The sequence below is a fragment of the Prunus dulcis genome, chromosome 5, assembly GCF_902201215.1.
Source record: "Prunus dulcis chromosome 5, ALMONDv2, whole genome shotgun sequence".
Lineage (NCBI taxonomy): Eukaryota > Viridiplantae > Streptophyta > Magnoliopsida > Rosales > Rosaceae > Prunus > Prunus dulcis.
Genome location: NC_047654.1, coordinates 4,936,378 through 4,953,769, shown reverse-complemented (window position 1 = coordinate 4,953,769; position 17,392 = coordinate 4,936,378). Strand labels below are relative to the sequence as shown.

The 17,392-nt window shown below is 39.9% G+C and overlaps 1 protein-coding gene and 1 non-coding gene across 2 annotated transcripts; one reads left to right on the top strand and one right to left on the bottom strand.

Moving 5' to 3' along the window:
* Nucleotides 1-2,283: 2,283 nt before the first annotated feature.
* On the bottom strand, nt 2,284-4,934 carry LOC117626967 (nuclear intron maturase 2, mitochondrial). The gene has a single exon (XM_034358817.1). It carries the CDS (start codon nt 4,640-4,642, stop codon nt 2,423-2,425), a length of 2,220 nt encoding a protein of 739 aa, XP_034214708.1. The 5' UTR covers nt 4,643-4,934; the 3' UTR covers nt 2,284-2,422.
* Nucleotides 4,935-7,967: 3,033 nt separating this feature from the next.
* Nucleotides 7,968-8,074, top strand: LOC117629430. The gene has a single exon (XR_004586092.1). It is a non-coding gene; the product is annotated as a small nucleolar RNA R71 (small nucleolar RNA).
* Nucleotides 8,075-17,392: the final 9,318 nt, after the last annotated feature.

The following is a 17,392-nucleotide window of genomic DNA, read 5'->3' as shown; positions in this document are numbered from 1 at the left end:
TTAGTCTTTGTGTTGATTATCAATGTTCCTTGTTGAATAAGAGCTGCTGCTCTGCAATTATTTGAATTTTCTTTGCGTATATGATTGCTTGCAGCTGAAGAAAAATATGATCCAATTTCCCTGTCAATATAACAGGGACAGGGAGAATGTGCCAAAAGAACAGAATTTGTAACTCTGTGATATGACCCTAGAGACCCGATTAACAGCAATATTTCTCTGCAAAATCAACTGTAACTTTTCTTTTCCCTTCAAGATTTGTGAATCTAACCATTCATCATTCAGCAAACTAACATGGCCACATGACAAATCTTTTGACATGAAAAAGACTTGTCTGAAAGGTCATGACCAGTAGGGCCCATGCTTCATCATATGAGTAATTTAATTTATATGGGGACAAATCGAATTTTCTAGTAGAGATATGTACCAGTAGGGCCTATGTGCTGCGAAGCTTCAATGCAGTTTCCTTTCAAATGTCAAGCTCCCATGTTGTAATTGTCCTGTAAAGTAGTAGATGGCTTGATCAGTGGCATGGCATCCATGTGACTTCCCAAGTACCCAAGTACAAGGCATCACAAGACAACCAAATACCTCCGAGAAGTGAATCTAGTTCCCCAACACCACAAGTTTGCGAAGTGATCAAATCATAATTTTTTTGTATAATTATGATATTCTTCAGAAATACATCAAAATGCTAGTTTACTCTAAGATCATTTTATAAAAGTTAAGGGCAGTCTTTCCGATCTCACCATGCCTGCAATGGGTGAGCAGAGTTTCAGTCTTCATCTCAAACCATTGCAGGCATGGTGGGATCGGAAAGACTGCAATTCCTAATCACAATCAGTGAACTCCAAAGCAATTGCAGAAAAAGGGCATTATCTATCTGGACTAGGACAGATAGGAATCAAACTTCAACATAAATGAGTATTTAACTAAATAATGAAAGGATAATCTGGCTCAAATACTTGTGTGCCCTAAACAAGGAAACAATCCAGCAAGTAATATTATTTGAGCAAACCATGCAGTTCCTAAAATGATCAAGTAAACAGAGACAGAGAGGCCCCTGACATCGACACTTGGCCTATAGCATTGGCAGCACCCACAGTCATGGGCCACAAGTAAGCACATCTCTTTACCAATTGGTCTGGTAATAAAAGCCACTCCAGTAACCGGAGCAGAGATCATTAATTCAGTAATGACAAGTGATGAAATGAAATCCAAGAATTGTGAAGACAGAGAACAATTCTTGTGCAAACAAAGATAAGATAAACTATGATGATCAGAGAAACATATAACCTTTGGCCAGCAAAACATCAGTAAAATAACATTACTTGGATAAGCTGAAAAGGGACCTGGAATTGTTAAGCCAATTTCGGGCATAGCACAATCAGAAAACAGATTTCAAAAACAGTAATGGTAGCGTTATTTTTCATGATTAAGCTGTACATGGAGATACAATGACACCAACATTATCTGACCAATAACTTACAGCTTTGGACTAACAACAGCCCCTCTAACTATCACTCACAAAAATTATATAAATGCTACCTTTCTACATATTCACCCCAAAAAGAGTGCTGAACATACAATCCTGCAACGTGCTAATTGTTTTTATACAAATTCAGATGTCACCTAACAAACCAGAAATTGAACCCAAAAAAAAAAAAAAACCTCAGCCAGAGGTCTCTTAAGATAAGATAAAATGGAACAAAGAACAGAAATCTCAAAACCTTTTCTTTATTTAGGTTTTCACCAAACAATTGATGAGCCCCAAAGCAGAACATCCTTTGCTGTGGACGCCAGTCAGATTAAATGTCTATAAAAAGTTTGGAACTCCTAATAACTGCCTGTGGCTCGTCTGTGCTTTCACTTACCAAGGCGCTGCCTGTGACTCAGCATGTGAGAGGGGATGTATAAACAAGATTGCACGCGCTGTTGCATGAAATCAAAAAGTCATTTAAAAAATATCTCATAACTTCCTGGACAAAATAACATGATTTTGCCACCGTAAACTAGTTTGCTCCTTGACAACATCAAGCAGGGTACTTCCAGTTTCAAAAGGTGTTCGTAGCTGTACTTTATCTCTTTCGTTTCTTAACAACAAGGTGCGGATTGTAGGTCCTTTTTTTTTTTGGGTCGGTGGATTGTTGGTCCATTATGCAAACAACTACAACTCCAACATTGGAAAATATTGTAAGATATGAAACATGCTTGTCCAAATTGAAAATTTTTTGATAATTAAAAAAAATTTGCTGTCCACAAAAGCAAAATAGATCAGAAAGAATATAACTAACCAAATATCATTGCCTTGCTGACAACATTCAGCTAACATTTCTATAACTTGCCCGCATGTGTGCCAGTAAAAAGCCATCATAATGACGTACCAAATGAATAACTTCAGCAAAATACTGTGCCAGTAAAATTTTTACATTTGTGATACACTAAACCGTTCACCATTTTCCTCTTCTTCTTTAGTCCTGTGTTCAAGTTTATCTTGGTTCGACCCCAGCAGCAATAGTTGATCTCTTTCAGTATTAATGCTGCTACCACTATTGGCCAAGGAAAGTTGATCCATCATGACAGCATTCCTTTTGTAGTTCCAAACAAGCATTGAAATGTAATCCTGAGGTGAAACAAGACCTTGATCCATGATGCAACTACGCTGCTCCTCTATAGTTTTCGGATCATCAAGCCTTATATATTCGAGCAATGCCTTCTCATGATCAGGTCTCCAGTTATTTGGGAAAGGGCTGTAATCAGTCTCAGGTACAAGAGACATCCTGGTATACTGAAGCCCATCAATTGACTCAACAAGACCCATCCTCAACAAATTATGGTACTCAGGTGACTGCCCCTTCTTCTCCTTCAAAGGACGACTCAAATTCCTAGAACCTATCTTGTACACCTTTGCACGCGAACGGAGCTTGTATTTTGCTGCATAGAGCTTTGCAAGTGAACCCCTTAATATGTAAGAGCAAAAGTTCACAATTTTTTTCCGATTATCTGCATACTTATACCACTCAACCATTGTGGACAGAAACTTGTTCATTTGTGCATTAGTATGAGCTTGGGTGGCATGAAACATTCTGAAACAAGGCTGTGGGTCTGGATCCCTATCCCCCTTCAGAAAGCTCAACTTCCTAAATTGCTTGATGCACTGTTTCAAGCTTGCTGTAACTGACAAAAGAGTGCCAACACCCTTCTCACTAATAATTTTCCCACCAGTAGCAGTGTAACGAAGCGTTGGGTACACAACTCTGCGACACAACACATGATCTAGAAACATTATACCCTTTGTTATGTGTTCTACAGGGAGGCTCTCATTATCAAGCTTGAGCATGTACTTCTGATCACAAAACTCAATCAACTGTTTTCTCAATGTAGCGGCATCTGCTCGAGGTCCTCGGACACCAATCAAAATATGACCACCATATCGTATGTAATCCATCTTTCTGGTCTTATCTGGGCCGCTTGTTGGCACAAATTCAGGCCAAGACGTATTTCCCTGTTCTGCCTCACCTTCCGGGCTATTCCATATGACATCACTCTTTGACGGATGATAAAATTCCTTGATCTTCCCCTCCATCCAGCGGTCCAACTCATCTAGACAAACATTAGCCAAAAGGGGACTAAGTATCCCACAATGACCCCAAGAAGGAAGCTTCTCTGCCTCCTCAGGTGCAAACCCAAAAAAGCTCTCCAACCAATATGGGTCTGGCTTGGGTTCATCCTCTGCCAACACCCTCTTCTTCTGATATTTCCTCTTCTTTTTCTTCTTCTCCACCCCATCATCCTTAGTCGCGATCACCGGTGTAACCAAGGCCGCCTTCAACAAATCAATCACCTTCTTATCCCTCACATCCCTGATCAAAGCATTTATCACCAACCCCACCTTCGTCCCATCCAAGATGGTACTCAAATCGCCCTTGATATACCACAAGTACCCTGCGAAACTCCTCCTAATCACCCTCAACGCAGTATGTGCGGTTCTCCCAGGCCTAAACGCAAATGACTTTTGCGAGAACCGAGACTCATATATCGGCTCCAAAATCATAAGCAGCACTTCCTGAACTAACCTATCTTGAAATGGGGTTGGCTGTGTGGTCGTCAAGATGGCCTTAATTTTCCTCTTTGACAATGACTGGTAATCGGTCTTATCCTTGGGTGATTTTATATAGAATTCTAGTCTAGCCCCCCACCTAAACCTACTGTCAAGAACAGCATTACGAAGTGCTAACAAGTCCTCAAGAGCTGCCCTTTGTATTGCACTGCGGGGCATATACGCACCCATCTCATCAGCACAAACCTTCTGGTACGCCAATACCCACAACTCCAACCGCCGAAGATAAGAGGACAAATTGGTCGCAATCCTATCAGGTTCTCGAAAATTCTCAATCCACATTTGGGATATAACCGAAACCCCATCTTCTTTGATCAAGTTGGAGGGGTCTTCAGGATCAGGTGGCCGCCGGCTCACCGGAGAGTATGAAAGAAAGCGGCAAAAGGCGAACCCACCGGCCCTAGGATTTGAGGGGTTGAAATGGGAGCAGAGGAAGAAGGTGGTGGTGTGCTTGGTGGTGGTGTTGAGGATAGAATTAGAATTTTTGAGAAGTTTGTGGGTGAAAATGGAAAGGCGGCGATGCATTTTGGGATTGGGAGCTCAAAGGGTTTAGGTCATTTTCTGGGTTTGATTTTCATCAACTAACTACAGAGCAATAGCAGTGATTGAATAAAACATATTGATAGAGAGAGAAATTTGAGAGCTCACTTGAATAGTTTATCCTGAACTTCAACAGCTTAACGTCGTCGTTTCGGAGCAAGGAGCAGTTCAACAGAGGTTGAAGACGACAAGGAGCCAAAACCTTGGCTTAAACCCTCTTTGCCTATGTGCAGTGCAGACCTGCAATTTCTTCTTTTATTTTGACTGTAGTTGTGACAGTTTTTTTTCTTTTGGTCAGAATTGTGACCCTTTAAGTTCTGGTATTTATAATTTGTCCTACGAACAACTTATCAAACATGCGGAAGTCGGATATTTAGAGTTACAGGTTTTCAGTTTTTTCACAAAACCTTTTGAAGTTCACAAACATAGCTTGAGGTTTAAATTATCTTTCCAAAACTCATTTTCATTGATTTCTCATCCAAAGATAGATAATTTTATATAATTCAAATTAACAAAGCTACCTTTGAGATTAGATTGCACATACAGTTATTGGGGTTAATTTTCTCATTTGTATAAGTTTTTCTATATTATAAAATCATCAATTTTTGGACAAATAATCAACGGAAAGGAATTTTGTAAAAACAATTTGAAACCTCAAAGGTGTTCTTGTAATTTTTGAAACTTTAGGGGGTCATTTGGTAAGGCGGATTGTCATGGACTAGATTAAATTATGGGACTATCTTGGATTAGATTGGCTTGGCCTGATATAAGTTGGATAACACTTGTACTACGTTTAGTGCAGATTTGATTGTACTGGGACTAAATTTTTTAATAATATTTTTTTTGAAAAGGAAGTTTTTTAAATATATTTTTTTTACTTTTCTTCTTCTTCCTCACAACGAAAAATGGAACTTCCCCTCTGTTCAGTTTCTTTCTCCTCCCCTGCCTTCAGCTTCCCCCTCTCTTTCATCTTATTCTTCTCCATTGTCTCTCTTCTCCTCTTCTTATGTCTAATTTTCTCTTTGTTTATTAGTTCTATTTTTGAAATCATTTATGTTTCTTTTTTTGTTTTGCAATTTGTTTTTTGGATTTGCAAAGAGAAGTAGAGAAACGGAGTTGAGGAAGCATCTGTGGGTTTGTGTGTGGTGTTTGTTCTTTGAATTTCAACTGGGTTATGGCTGATTGGGAACAATGATGTAGTGGCTTTGGTAGATCTGGCGAATATCTGGGTTGTGGCTGGAGGAGAGAGAAAGCATCTGTGGTAGGTGGCTCTGTTGGCTCTTGATGGTTGCAGCGAGTTCGGCGGGTTTGCTGGCTCTTGGCTGCTTGGGTGGTCGGTGGTTGTGGTTGGTTGCTTGTCCTTGGGTGCGGAGGTGTGATAAGGAAAAGAATGCTAGTGAAGGCTAGTCCTCCCTTTCCACACGGGTCTCACTAAGAACACCTAAGGAGGTGTTTTTGGTGGGGCCAGTATTAACAGTCCCACTTAAAACTAGAACCAAATGAAAAAAAAAAAAGGGATAAAAATTTGTCCAGTCCAATCCAAGCTAAGAAGGTGAAACAAATGGGCCCTAGGAGTACTGTGAGAGCACCAAAAATCTCAAGAAGTGTTAGTATAAATAACTCGATATTTTTAGGTCTAACTTTCAGACCCATATGTTTATTTTTAAAAAATTTAATTAAAATATTAGTTTCATTTTATAGGTTGAATGCTTCACTTTTTCATCTTTTGTTCCATGCATAAAGTTTTGAGTTTCTATAATGATTATATAAAATATATATACATATGGGGAGAGTTAGACGAGTCTAAATGGGTTTCTAAAAAGATTTTTTTAAAAAGGGAAATTGACCTAAATACTCACTAAACATAAACCTTAATCAATAATAGTCACTCTATAAAACTTAGGGCTCGTTTGGGAGTGATTCTAGATATACCAAAATCACTTCTATGGAGAACCACATCTCATGTGCTTCTATATAAATGCTTTAAGTGATTTAAAGTGATTCTTGACAGAAGCACTTCTCATGTGCTTATCTATAAAATCACTTAAAACCACTTAAAGTGATTATTTGGAAAAGTAATTCTCCAGATAAGTGATTTTTGGCCTATCCAAAATCACTCCCAAATGAGCACTTAAGCGTAAATACTCACTTTCTAACCTGAAAATACCAAATTGCCCTCTATATAAATACTTCAATATTCACCATTTTTCCCCTTGAAAAATTCATTGTTTGAAACTATCCCAGCTCTTCTCTCCTCTATTGCCCGATGAAAGGAAACACAGAGAATCTAACCAAGCAATTCAAACAACATCTAAATTAATTGTCTGAATCTGACGCTAACTCTCCTAGCCCATCTCTCCTTTCTCACACTTATCGATTTTCTGATGCATAACAAGTGATGTCTTGGGATAACTTGCCTCTCCAGCAGGATGTGTCCTACATTGAAGGACCAATTTTGATCTTGGCCTATGAAACAAAGCAAATGTAACACCCTAAAAAATTCAAGGTGAATTTTCGTATTTTAGTATTAAAAAAAAAATTATGGTGAAGAATGATTATGGGTATTTTATTAAGTGATTTTGGATTGAGAATATTGGAGTAAGTGTGTTAATTTCAAGTTGGACAAAATGCCCTTATGTAACATTTTGTGTATTTTATGAAGGACATTTAAGGAATTGAAGTGAGACCATTATGATTCTCATGTTGAACGATAGTATTTGACTTAGTGAACGCGTATAAAATCGTTTCTTAATTTTTGGCCAAAATGACTAAAATACCGCTACATGTGGAATTTTTGATCTCCTCTTCTTGTGGCCTTTGGAATGAAGGAGGATTGGGTTGATTCTGGGTATTCCTCTATGAAAAGTTTGGATAATTCCTCCAACTTTGATTATAACTTTGAGAGTATGGATCATTTCTTGGACCTTGGTTGTAGAAAATAACCAAGTTAGCTTGTTCTTGTGCAAATTCTAGATATGCAACCCCCAGTGGACTAGCTATAGTAGCATGGTCATGAGTTTCATAGATGGTACACATTTCATTCGGAGGGTTTCTTGAGTTCATTACAAGAAGAGCATCTAGTTTTTGTCCTAATTTTGAAATCTGCACACTAGAAGCATAATTAGAATTACTAACAACACGTTTACCTCTTGTATCAATGTGTTGGGTCTTCATTGCTATTTTCTCAAAGAGTTCATATGTCTCTTCGGAAGTCTTGGTTTTATAAGAACCACCTGCAAAATTAGTTACAATATTATGACTAGAAGGGGTTAGTCCTTTAGAAAATATACGCATTTGAAGTTTCAATGGAATCCCATGATGAGGACATTGATTGAGCAGCCTATTGAACCTCTCCTATGCTTCACAAAACAACTCATCATCTTACTGTGCAAATAATAAGATCTTGTCCCTAAGCATGTCGTTTTTTTTGGGTGGAGAAATATTTTTCCAATAACTTCTTTTAAATGGCAGCCCAAGAACTGAGTGAACCTGACTTCAAAGAATTTAGCTAATACTTCGCTTATCCTTTAGAGTATATGGAAACACTCTCATTCGAAGCTGATCTTCCGTCACACTTGTCAAGGAAAAGAGCTCACGACATTAAAACTATCATTTATATGAGTTAATGTATCTTCATTAGGTAAACCATAAAAGGAAGGCAACATATTAAGATGAGAGGATTTAAGCTCATAGTTTCGAGCTAAGGTGGGCAGCAAAATGCTTGAAGGGGATGTTGGAATTGTAGGGATATCAAGGTCTATTATGTATTAATTGGCAACCATCTATTCTTCTTTTTCTTGGTTTGAACTTGCTTTAGAATTCGAAAGTGAAGAACCAGGAAGGTAAGTGTGAAGAGCAAGACTTCTAAATGTGGCAAGAGCTTTCTCTTTTGCAGTTGACAACTCTCTTTCTAGTCGATTCTGAAATTCAGAGATCACCTGTATGGGTTGCAACGTTGGTCTTCCTTCCAATGATCGAGAACATCTGAACAAAGAACTCACTTGTTCAAGGAATGATCTTTTAGCCATAAACTACCAGAAACAAAAAAAAATGAATTAATTAGAAAATACTAAAAAGAAAAGGGTAACATTGGGCACATAACCAGGGAAGAACTTTCGTTCAGTCCCCGGTAACAGTGCTAAAATTGTGTTAACTCACAATTGTACGAGCCAATTAGTAGTATAGTAAGACAAGAACGAGGTCGTATCCATGAGGACCGAGAAGTTAAACTTAGTTACATACTTAGATTACCTAATTCAAGAAAAACAAGAAGTTGAATCTAAAGCGAGAGTGATTGTGATAGTGAAAACAGATGAAACAAAACGAAATTGCAAACAAAATCAAAGTAAACAAGTGTTTCAAAGAATGGTCTTAAGGGTTGGAAAACAAATTTGGAGACTAAGGCATTCGATTCACCATAACAATTCAATCATGGGTTATAAGGATTCAAGTGACAAGTCTAATTCAGATTCAAAGATTGATTCTAGCTAAACCTAAATCAAACATTAGAAATTCATTAAGCATAGAAGAATGTTTTAAACAACCAAGCATGTATCTAATCCCTGTTGTCGAATGTCCATACAAACTCTTCCTATTCATAGTTAAATTCAAATTCAAACAAGCATATTAATTTATAAGCATAATGAATAAGAACCAGAATCTTGAATTGAACTTTAAACTTTAAACTTATAAACCCAGAATATTCATGTTAGGTTACATCAGAACCCTATATATGGATTTAGCTACTCATAATACTAAAATAACATAAACCGAACTGACAAAACATAATGAATACAATAAGAGTAGAAAAACGCTTTTCTGGAGTTCTTGTGGTGTCCAATGCTTCTCCAAGAGCTTGTCCACGTCTAGAAAGATGTATGAAGGTTAATGAGGTGATTTGGGATGAATTTGGGTGAGTGGTAATGGCTGAGGAAGAGGAAATTCTTAAGGAAATGGTAGAGAGGCTTGCTAGGATAGTTTTGGTGATTTGGGGTTGTTTAGAGTTTTTGGTTGATTCTTGAAGTGTTTGGGGTTGTGGGAGTGTTTTGCGGGTGATTTCTGAAGTTGTTTGATGAATGATGGGAGTGTAAAGGATGGAATGGAGGATGGATGAATTGTGGACGTGTGTATCCCTGGATGTGGTTCATTCCTTTAGTGTGGAATGGAAGTGGTATTTATAGGGAGAAGGAAAGGAGAATTCTAAATTGAATTTTACCTCTACCAACAACACTTCACCTAACACACCAATGCATTTGAAAATTAGTTTCTTTTCTTATTTGGCTGCTGGACTTCATCTTCTCTGCTCGCCAACAAATCTTACCAGAAACAATAGCTCATGCATAGCTCAGCATGACCAAGCAACAAGTAGCTCAAGCTTAGGTTAGAATGACCAACAATTTTGTGGCCTCATAACTTTGGTTTTCCTTCAGTAAATGACAACTTGAACCCTCTAACTTGAAGTCTAGAATGTCATCTTTTCCAACCACATGTTATTTGGGCCAATCTAAGGTCGGATGAAGATGTTAGGTCTGAAACAATTTGTTAACTCAATCCAGTTTTGCACGTTTTTGCACTATTTTACATCTTTTGCTACCCAAATCTCATTTAACTGAATGACAAACACAAAAGAGATTAAAAGCACAATTTTAACCAAAAAACATAACCAAATCATAAGTTAGAAGGGTACGAAATGATATACAATTATGCAATAATCAACGGGGGAAGAAGAGTAGGGGTTGACAAGAGAAAAAGGGTATGAGGGTGATGAGGGAAGATGAGGAGGGGGTTGACGAGGGAAGAGGAGGATAGGGGTGATGGGATAAGATGGAGAAAAGATGTCATCCTGAACAAACGCTAACAGTCGCAACGAGGTTCGATAAGCTATGTGTCCATATCTCTCTCTCTCTCTCTTCTCGCGACCATATTTCTTCCTCTTATTCTCTGTGTCTATGTTGCGATCTAGATTAAATCTAGAGAACTCCCTGCTATCCTTGCAACTGTCGGTTTCCCAGTGTGGTGGTTCAGTGTTGATATTCGCTTAACCGAGAATTTCAATTTGTTGCTCGCGTTGGCTCAAAATCGAGCCGAGCTGGACCAAGCCCAACCCTAATCATAGATTAATGAAATAGTTGGCTTATAGAATAACAAATGTATGAAAATGATAGGCAAACACAAATCAATGTTTGGGTACCAGATTGAGGAAAAAAATAATTAAATTGTAAAAACTGAAACTTATTAAACTTTTGAGTAGTAAAGTGAATTTTTCACTCCTTTTGTAACCAAAGTGTTTTAAGAGCTACACTAAGGGCAATGGCCTAAAAAGCTTTTGGCCCCTTATTTAATTATTGACGTGAGGAAAATAATCAAACGTGACCGAATAGCATAGGCAAATGGTCATACTTCTTGGTATGATTTTTGTGCGGTGTGCTAGTTTTTATTAGTCGTTGACGACCGTGAAAACAAAGAAGATGTTAAGCGACTTGGTCATGACTTGGTCAAACAATCAAAGCCGATTTTGGGACGTTTTCTTAGTTGTTGGGTTCTTAGTCTTGGCAACAAGACTACTTGCTTCGTGTTGAGTTTCAGGTGTTGCCGTGCTTTGCTGTCAAGAGATCTCTTAAGTCCTCTTTGAGACAAGATGAAACAAAGAGTTAAGAAAGAAAATGACTTAGATTGTGGTCAAACGAACTTTACTAAGAACAAAGCTTCTTACTGATATATTGGATGAATGATTACGAGGGTGGTGCTCAAGAACTTTGAACAAGCTTAAGGGTTCTTGGTGATATCCTACATTGAGTCCTAAGAAACTAGTAAAATTATCCTAAGTTTCGTTTAAGAAATACATTGACTAGAGTTTCGGCTTGATTTTTTTTGAGAGATTGATGATGATAAAATGAAAAACTTCCTTTGCTATTTATAGGCGAGTCGCTCAAGAACCTCTGCCACCGCACAAAATTTTACATGAGTTATCGTCACATTATAGAATTTCACCTCGATCACTGGTCTTGAGGTTTTACTTTATGATAGCTGCTTCTTTTCAAGTTTCAAGAAGTAGTTCGAAGTCCCATAATTCCTTTTGTCGTTTGGCTTGAATTCAGTTTATCGAGGTAACATGCATGGGGAATCTTTTTTAGCCAATGCTTGTTCAATTTTGCTCAGTCTGGACTCCATGGGCAGTATAATTTGGGCCTAATTCATGACTTGGGCTTAGCCTTGTTATCCAGGCTAAGGTTCTGAGTCACGGTCTTGGGACTACAAGCCCAGCCACCTATTTTGCTTTAGGCTAGATTGTCTTATGGGGAAAGATTTGGGTACAAACAAGTTTGTAGCTCAAAGTGGTTAAAAGTATTTACCCGTACACGGTACATGCAAGGCACTAGGTTCGATTTCACCTTCCCAATAATTTTGGTATCAAAAATAAAAAATAAAATGGCTAATGACTGAAATGGTCCCTCAACTATTGCTCCAGTATCATTTTGGTCCACTAACTAAAATTTTCATTTGAACCGTGCTTCAACTCTTTATTTTATATGAAGATGGTCCTATCGTCAAGTCTGTCAATTTTATTGTTAAATTGAGGGGTAAAACCGTCCATATACAATTACCAAACTCAATCCCCATCTGATGACTTCAACCCACATCTCAACCTCTCTCATGACTTCAACCCACATCTCAACCTCTCTCATGACTCCAACCCACATCTCAGCCTCCTCCATCCTCAACCCAGCCCTCCTTCCCCAACCCCTTGATCTCTTGGAAGAAATAGCAACTTCAAGCCCAAAGGAGCATCGCAAATCAGACCAACCCATTTCAAATATAAGCCATATCCAACAAAAACAACCCCATATCAGATTTGAGTTGGTGGGGAGAGAGAGAGAGAGAGAGAGAGAGAGAGAGAGAGATAGACCCCTATTCATAGGTTTTCATTTGCGTAGCTTTTGGGTGGTAATTATCGTGGATTTGGGAGAGAGAGAGGTGCGGGTCATGGTGAGAGCGACTGGGAGTGATGAGGTGACGGTGGGTGGAGGTTGAGAAGGGGGATGTTGCGAGGTTAGAGATGGGGGTGAAGGGAGGTTGTGGGGTTGCAGAGGTGGGGTTGGGTAGTGCTGGGTTCGTCTGTTTTGAGGGTAATGTTGGGTTTTTTTGTTTGGGGTTACTTTTTTTTAATTTTTTGTTATTTATTTTTGTATTTATCTGATTTTTAAATTTTTAATTAAGTTAAACAATAGATAAAAAAATTTATTACTTTTTAAGTCCGTATCAGCAAAAAAAGAAAAGAAAAAAAGAAGCCATGTTGGTGGTGAGATTCAATTTTTTCAATTTTAAAATTAAGTACAAGTTCCTATAATAGTTTCCTTTAATTTTTAATTATTGTTTACCCTTTTAAAAATTTTATTATTTTATTTTTATATTTATTTGATTTTTGTTTGTACCATATCTGACCCCCCCATTCTCATCATGACACGTGAAAGGTGAACGAGGCTGAAACCAACTCCGCGAGCCACGCCAAACGGTCAATCGGCATACACCACCAATTCATACATAGTCGTCAAGTCGGTAAGTGCTATCGACCGACTCACCTGCACCAACCTTCGGCACACGATGCCGAGCGACCAGTCAGCACGTCCGACTGATTTTGACAGATAACCTCGGAACTCCCGCCATAACCTGTCAGGGCACGTGTTGACCGTCGAAGACACTCCCACGAGTCCCACATCCAAACTAAGTACTAAAAGCATCCCAAATGTTCTCTATAAATAGAGCCCCTTGGCCCAGCTAAGAGGTAAGACTGTTTAGTTGCCTTGTGCTTTCACACTGTTAATAGAATTGCTCGTAGTCACTAACTTTGGCATTAGAGGGTCTTCGACCATCGCCACACCGGTGTCTTTGACCTCACCTGCCGTTTCTTTCTCCAGGCCAAATCTAGCATCACGCCTCGAGAAAGGACGCCACGGACCGAAGGCTCCTCGGTTCTAAACCATCCACATCACCTATAAGTTAGCTTTATCTCTATCTGTTTAGTTTTAGAGCGAACAGATTGGCACCGTCTGTGGGAAACTATGATCGTCGATCGGCCCATATCTTTCTCGAGCGAAAATGAATCCACCTACTTCCCTGACTACCGATAGTCCTATCCTCGGCTTGGCCAGTGGAGCGAGCCCCGCTCTTCCAACAAGCACACTCCAAACGGAAACACTCGCCCGGCAACACACATTGGAGGCACGAATGGAAACCTTACAGCAAGAAATCACGAAGTTGCAAGAGCACAACAACGTCCTATCGTCCAAGCTAGGTGACACCCGGAGGAAACTCTAAGACCGGCAATCACATTCGGCCCAACTACAGGAGGATCGAGAATAAACCACGGCCCTCCCGCAGGAATAATCAAATAAAAGTGTGCCGAAGTCCAGCGATCATGGCAGGGAAGAAGAATGGGTCACAGCCAAACCTTCCACCTCTCGCGACTTTTCGTGCCCTTCCCTAACAATCGGCATCAAGAATATCGAGTCTACTCTAACTGCAGAGACATGCTCAACGATCGACGTAAGGGGCGCCATCGAGAGGTTTAAAGGCTTGTGGCACATGCTAAGTGCCATCGAGATTACCTGCGAAAGTGGTTTAATTTAGTTTGTTTGTTTTAATTTATTTTTGATTTTCAGTTTTGCTCGAGGACTAGCAAAAGATAGGTTTGGGGGTATTTGATAAGTCTATATTTTATATATATTTTATGCCTCCTTTGCTTATTTATTTATTAATTTCTTGGATTAAATTGGTTGTTTTTAATTGGTTTTGTGAGATTTCCTTTTGTTGCATTTAATTGTTTTGATGCTAAATTGACGATAGGAATATCCAATTTGGGGTTGCTTCTTGTAATGGATGCCATGAGTTACATGATTAGACAGGGATGTTTGTCATGACTTATGTGGTTGTTTTGTAGGTTTTAGAAGGAATTTAATGGGTTCTTATTATCTTAATTCCATTACTAGGGATAGAGTGGGTTGGTAATAAGAATACTTTTGGTATAACCAGGGATGAAGTATCGAATAAAGTAGGGAAAATCAATTGTCAACATGGAGAATAATTAGGATTAACATGCTAAGGGAATTGGGTAGAATGGGCTATGGTGAAATCGGAAGCTCTAGTGCTCTCATAACTTGAATCTCACCACTTTATTTTTCTACGCTTGTTTTTATTCATTGTTTTCGTTAATTAATCAATTGAATCTCATCATCAATTGTTCAAATAAAGTCTTGGGTTAATCATAATCGGTACTTGGTAAATTAAATCACTCTTCGTGGGAACGACACTTCACTCATCACTATATTACTTGTGCGAATTGTGCGCTTGCAATAAATATCACAACATCGTTGTGGGCCGAATTCATTGCTTTCCTCAAAGCCAATACGGAAGTTTTTTCCTGGTCTTACGAAGACATGCTAGGCATCTCCCCAGACATCATCAACCACAGGCTTAGCATCTGTTCATCCTTCAAACTGATCCACCAGAAACGACGGGCCTATGACGCCGAACGGTACGAGGAAATGAAACTTGAAGTCGACAAATTAAAGACAATTGACTTCATCCGAGAGGTAACTTATCCTATTTGGCTCGCAAATTCGATCCTTGTCAAGAAAACTGGTGGGGCCTAGCGAATGTGCCAAGACTACACAAATTAGAACAAGGCATGCCTCAAGGACAGCTTTCCCCTGCCAAGAATCGACCAACTGGTAGACGCCACGGCCGGCCATGATTCTCATGCACCCTGCCAATCGCGAGCATAAGGCATTCATCATCGACAAAAGTCTCTACTGCTATAACGTCATGTCGTTCTGCTTGAAGAATGCAGGGGCGACGTATCAACATTTGGTCAATAAAATATTTGCCGAAATCATCGGCACCTCGATGAAGGTCTATGTGGATGACATGCTGGTAAAAAGCAGGATCACCAACGATCACCTCCACAACCTTTCCCTAATGTTCAACATCCTGAAGAAATACAACATGCGCCTTAATCCAAACAAGTGCATCTTCAGTGTTTCATCCGGCAAATTCCTCGGCTTCATGATTAGTCAGCGAGGTATCGAGGCTAATCCCGAAAAAATCAGGGCACTACTTGATATGCAGGTACCGAAGACGAAAAAGGACGTTGAGAGCCTCACTGGATGAGTCGTCTCCTTGGCCCGATTCATATCCAAAGCCACCGATGGGGGCGCCTCCTTCTTTAAAGCTCTTAAGGGCAACAAGCGACAGATCGTATGGACTGCTGAATGCGACAGAGCTTTCCAAGACCTCAAAGTGTACATAAGCAGAGAACCTTTGCTGTCAAAACCTTTATCGAAAGAAAACTCATTATTTACTTTTCAGTCTCGGCAATGGCACTGAGTTCCGTACTCATTCGATGGCCGAACGGCATCAAGCTTCCTATCTTCTACACAAGCCACGCGCTGCAAGACGCGGAGCAATGGTACCCCCAACTGGAAAAGTTAGCTTACGCCCTTGTCCTCTCCACCCGTAAACTTCGGCCATATTTCCAGGCCCACACCGTCGACGTACTCACCAATCAGCCCCTGCGCCCAGTCCTACATAAGCCAGAGACATCGAGACGACTGATCAAATGGGACATTAAGCTTGGTGAATTTGACATTCTGAAAAAGGGCAAGCCATAGCAAATTTTATCTCAGAACTGACTCTTCCATCAGAAGGCAAACGACCGGCCGATTCCACCCTCGAACTGCCCATGACGACCTCGGAATATCATTTTGCTAATATTTATCTTCAGCATTATTGTCTGTTTGCATATTCTATGCAGTCAGTTACGCTTTAAACAGTACTATAGTATCAAACATGTACTGCATACGGCATACGTGCATAAATTAGCATATAGAAAGAACAAAGCTGATTTATAGCAAACTTGGATAAAAAAGCCACAACATGGCTATAGTCTTACACAAACATGCCGGGCAGTTCACCTGAACCCACCCCCCATTGGTCAGCGCTCTTCGCCCTCGTCACGCTGTACAGGTTGGTGAATTGCTCGTAGCTTGGCTCTCATTCATTGGCTATGCCGAACGCCGTGATCATCCTAAGCAGTGTAATCCAGAAGTTCAGATTAAACTGCCCAGGAGCACAGCCGATTTGGGCTAGGATCTTCTGCACCGAATGTCTCAACGGCAGCCGAAGCACACGTTTGAAGACATCGATGAAGAAGACCACCTCACTGTCCGGGTTGCTCAAATACTCCAATAGCCCAGGGATCCGCATCACTACTGAGTCCGGGATGTGATACTCCACCCTAATTTTGGCCAACTTCGCCTCGTTCAAGGCGTTAGCTATAAGAAATCTACACCAAAAATGGGGCCCTTTAGCTTCACCATCGGTACCCGTTGCCTTCCGGTCACCACGATCAGCACGCTTTCTCCGGGATTGGCAACTAACACATCAGCCTTGGTCTCCTCGGCTCGACGACCGGATGTCGATGGCTAAGAGTTGTTAACCTCAACCACCTCCACACTTGAAGTGCTCCCAGATTCGGTAGACACCTTTTCACCCCATACTCCCTTAGGGCCCTCAAAATCGGCACTATCCAGCCCTGCAATTGAGCTCTTTGACGCTGATTCTTCCTCAAACGCTCTTGTGCTATCACTATAGTCTGATTCCGCATTTAACATCTACAAACAAAAGCGAAACGACACTAAATGCCATGCCAAAATCAAACTCCTATCTTACACCCCAAGA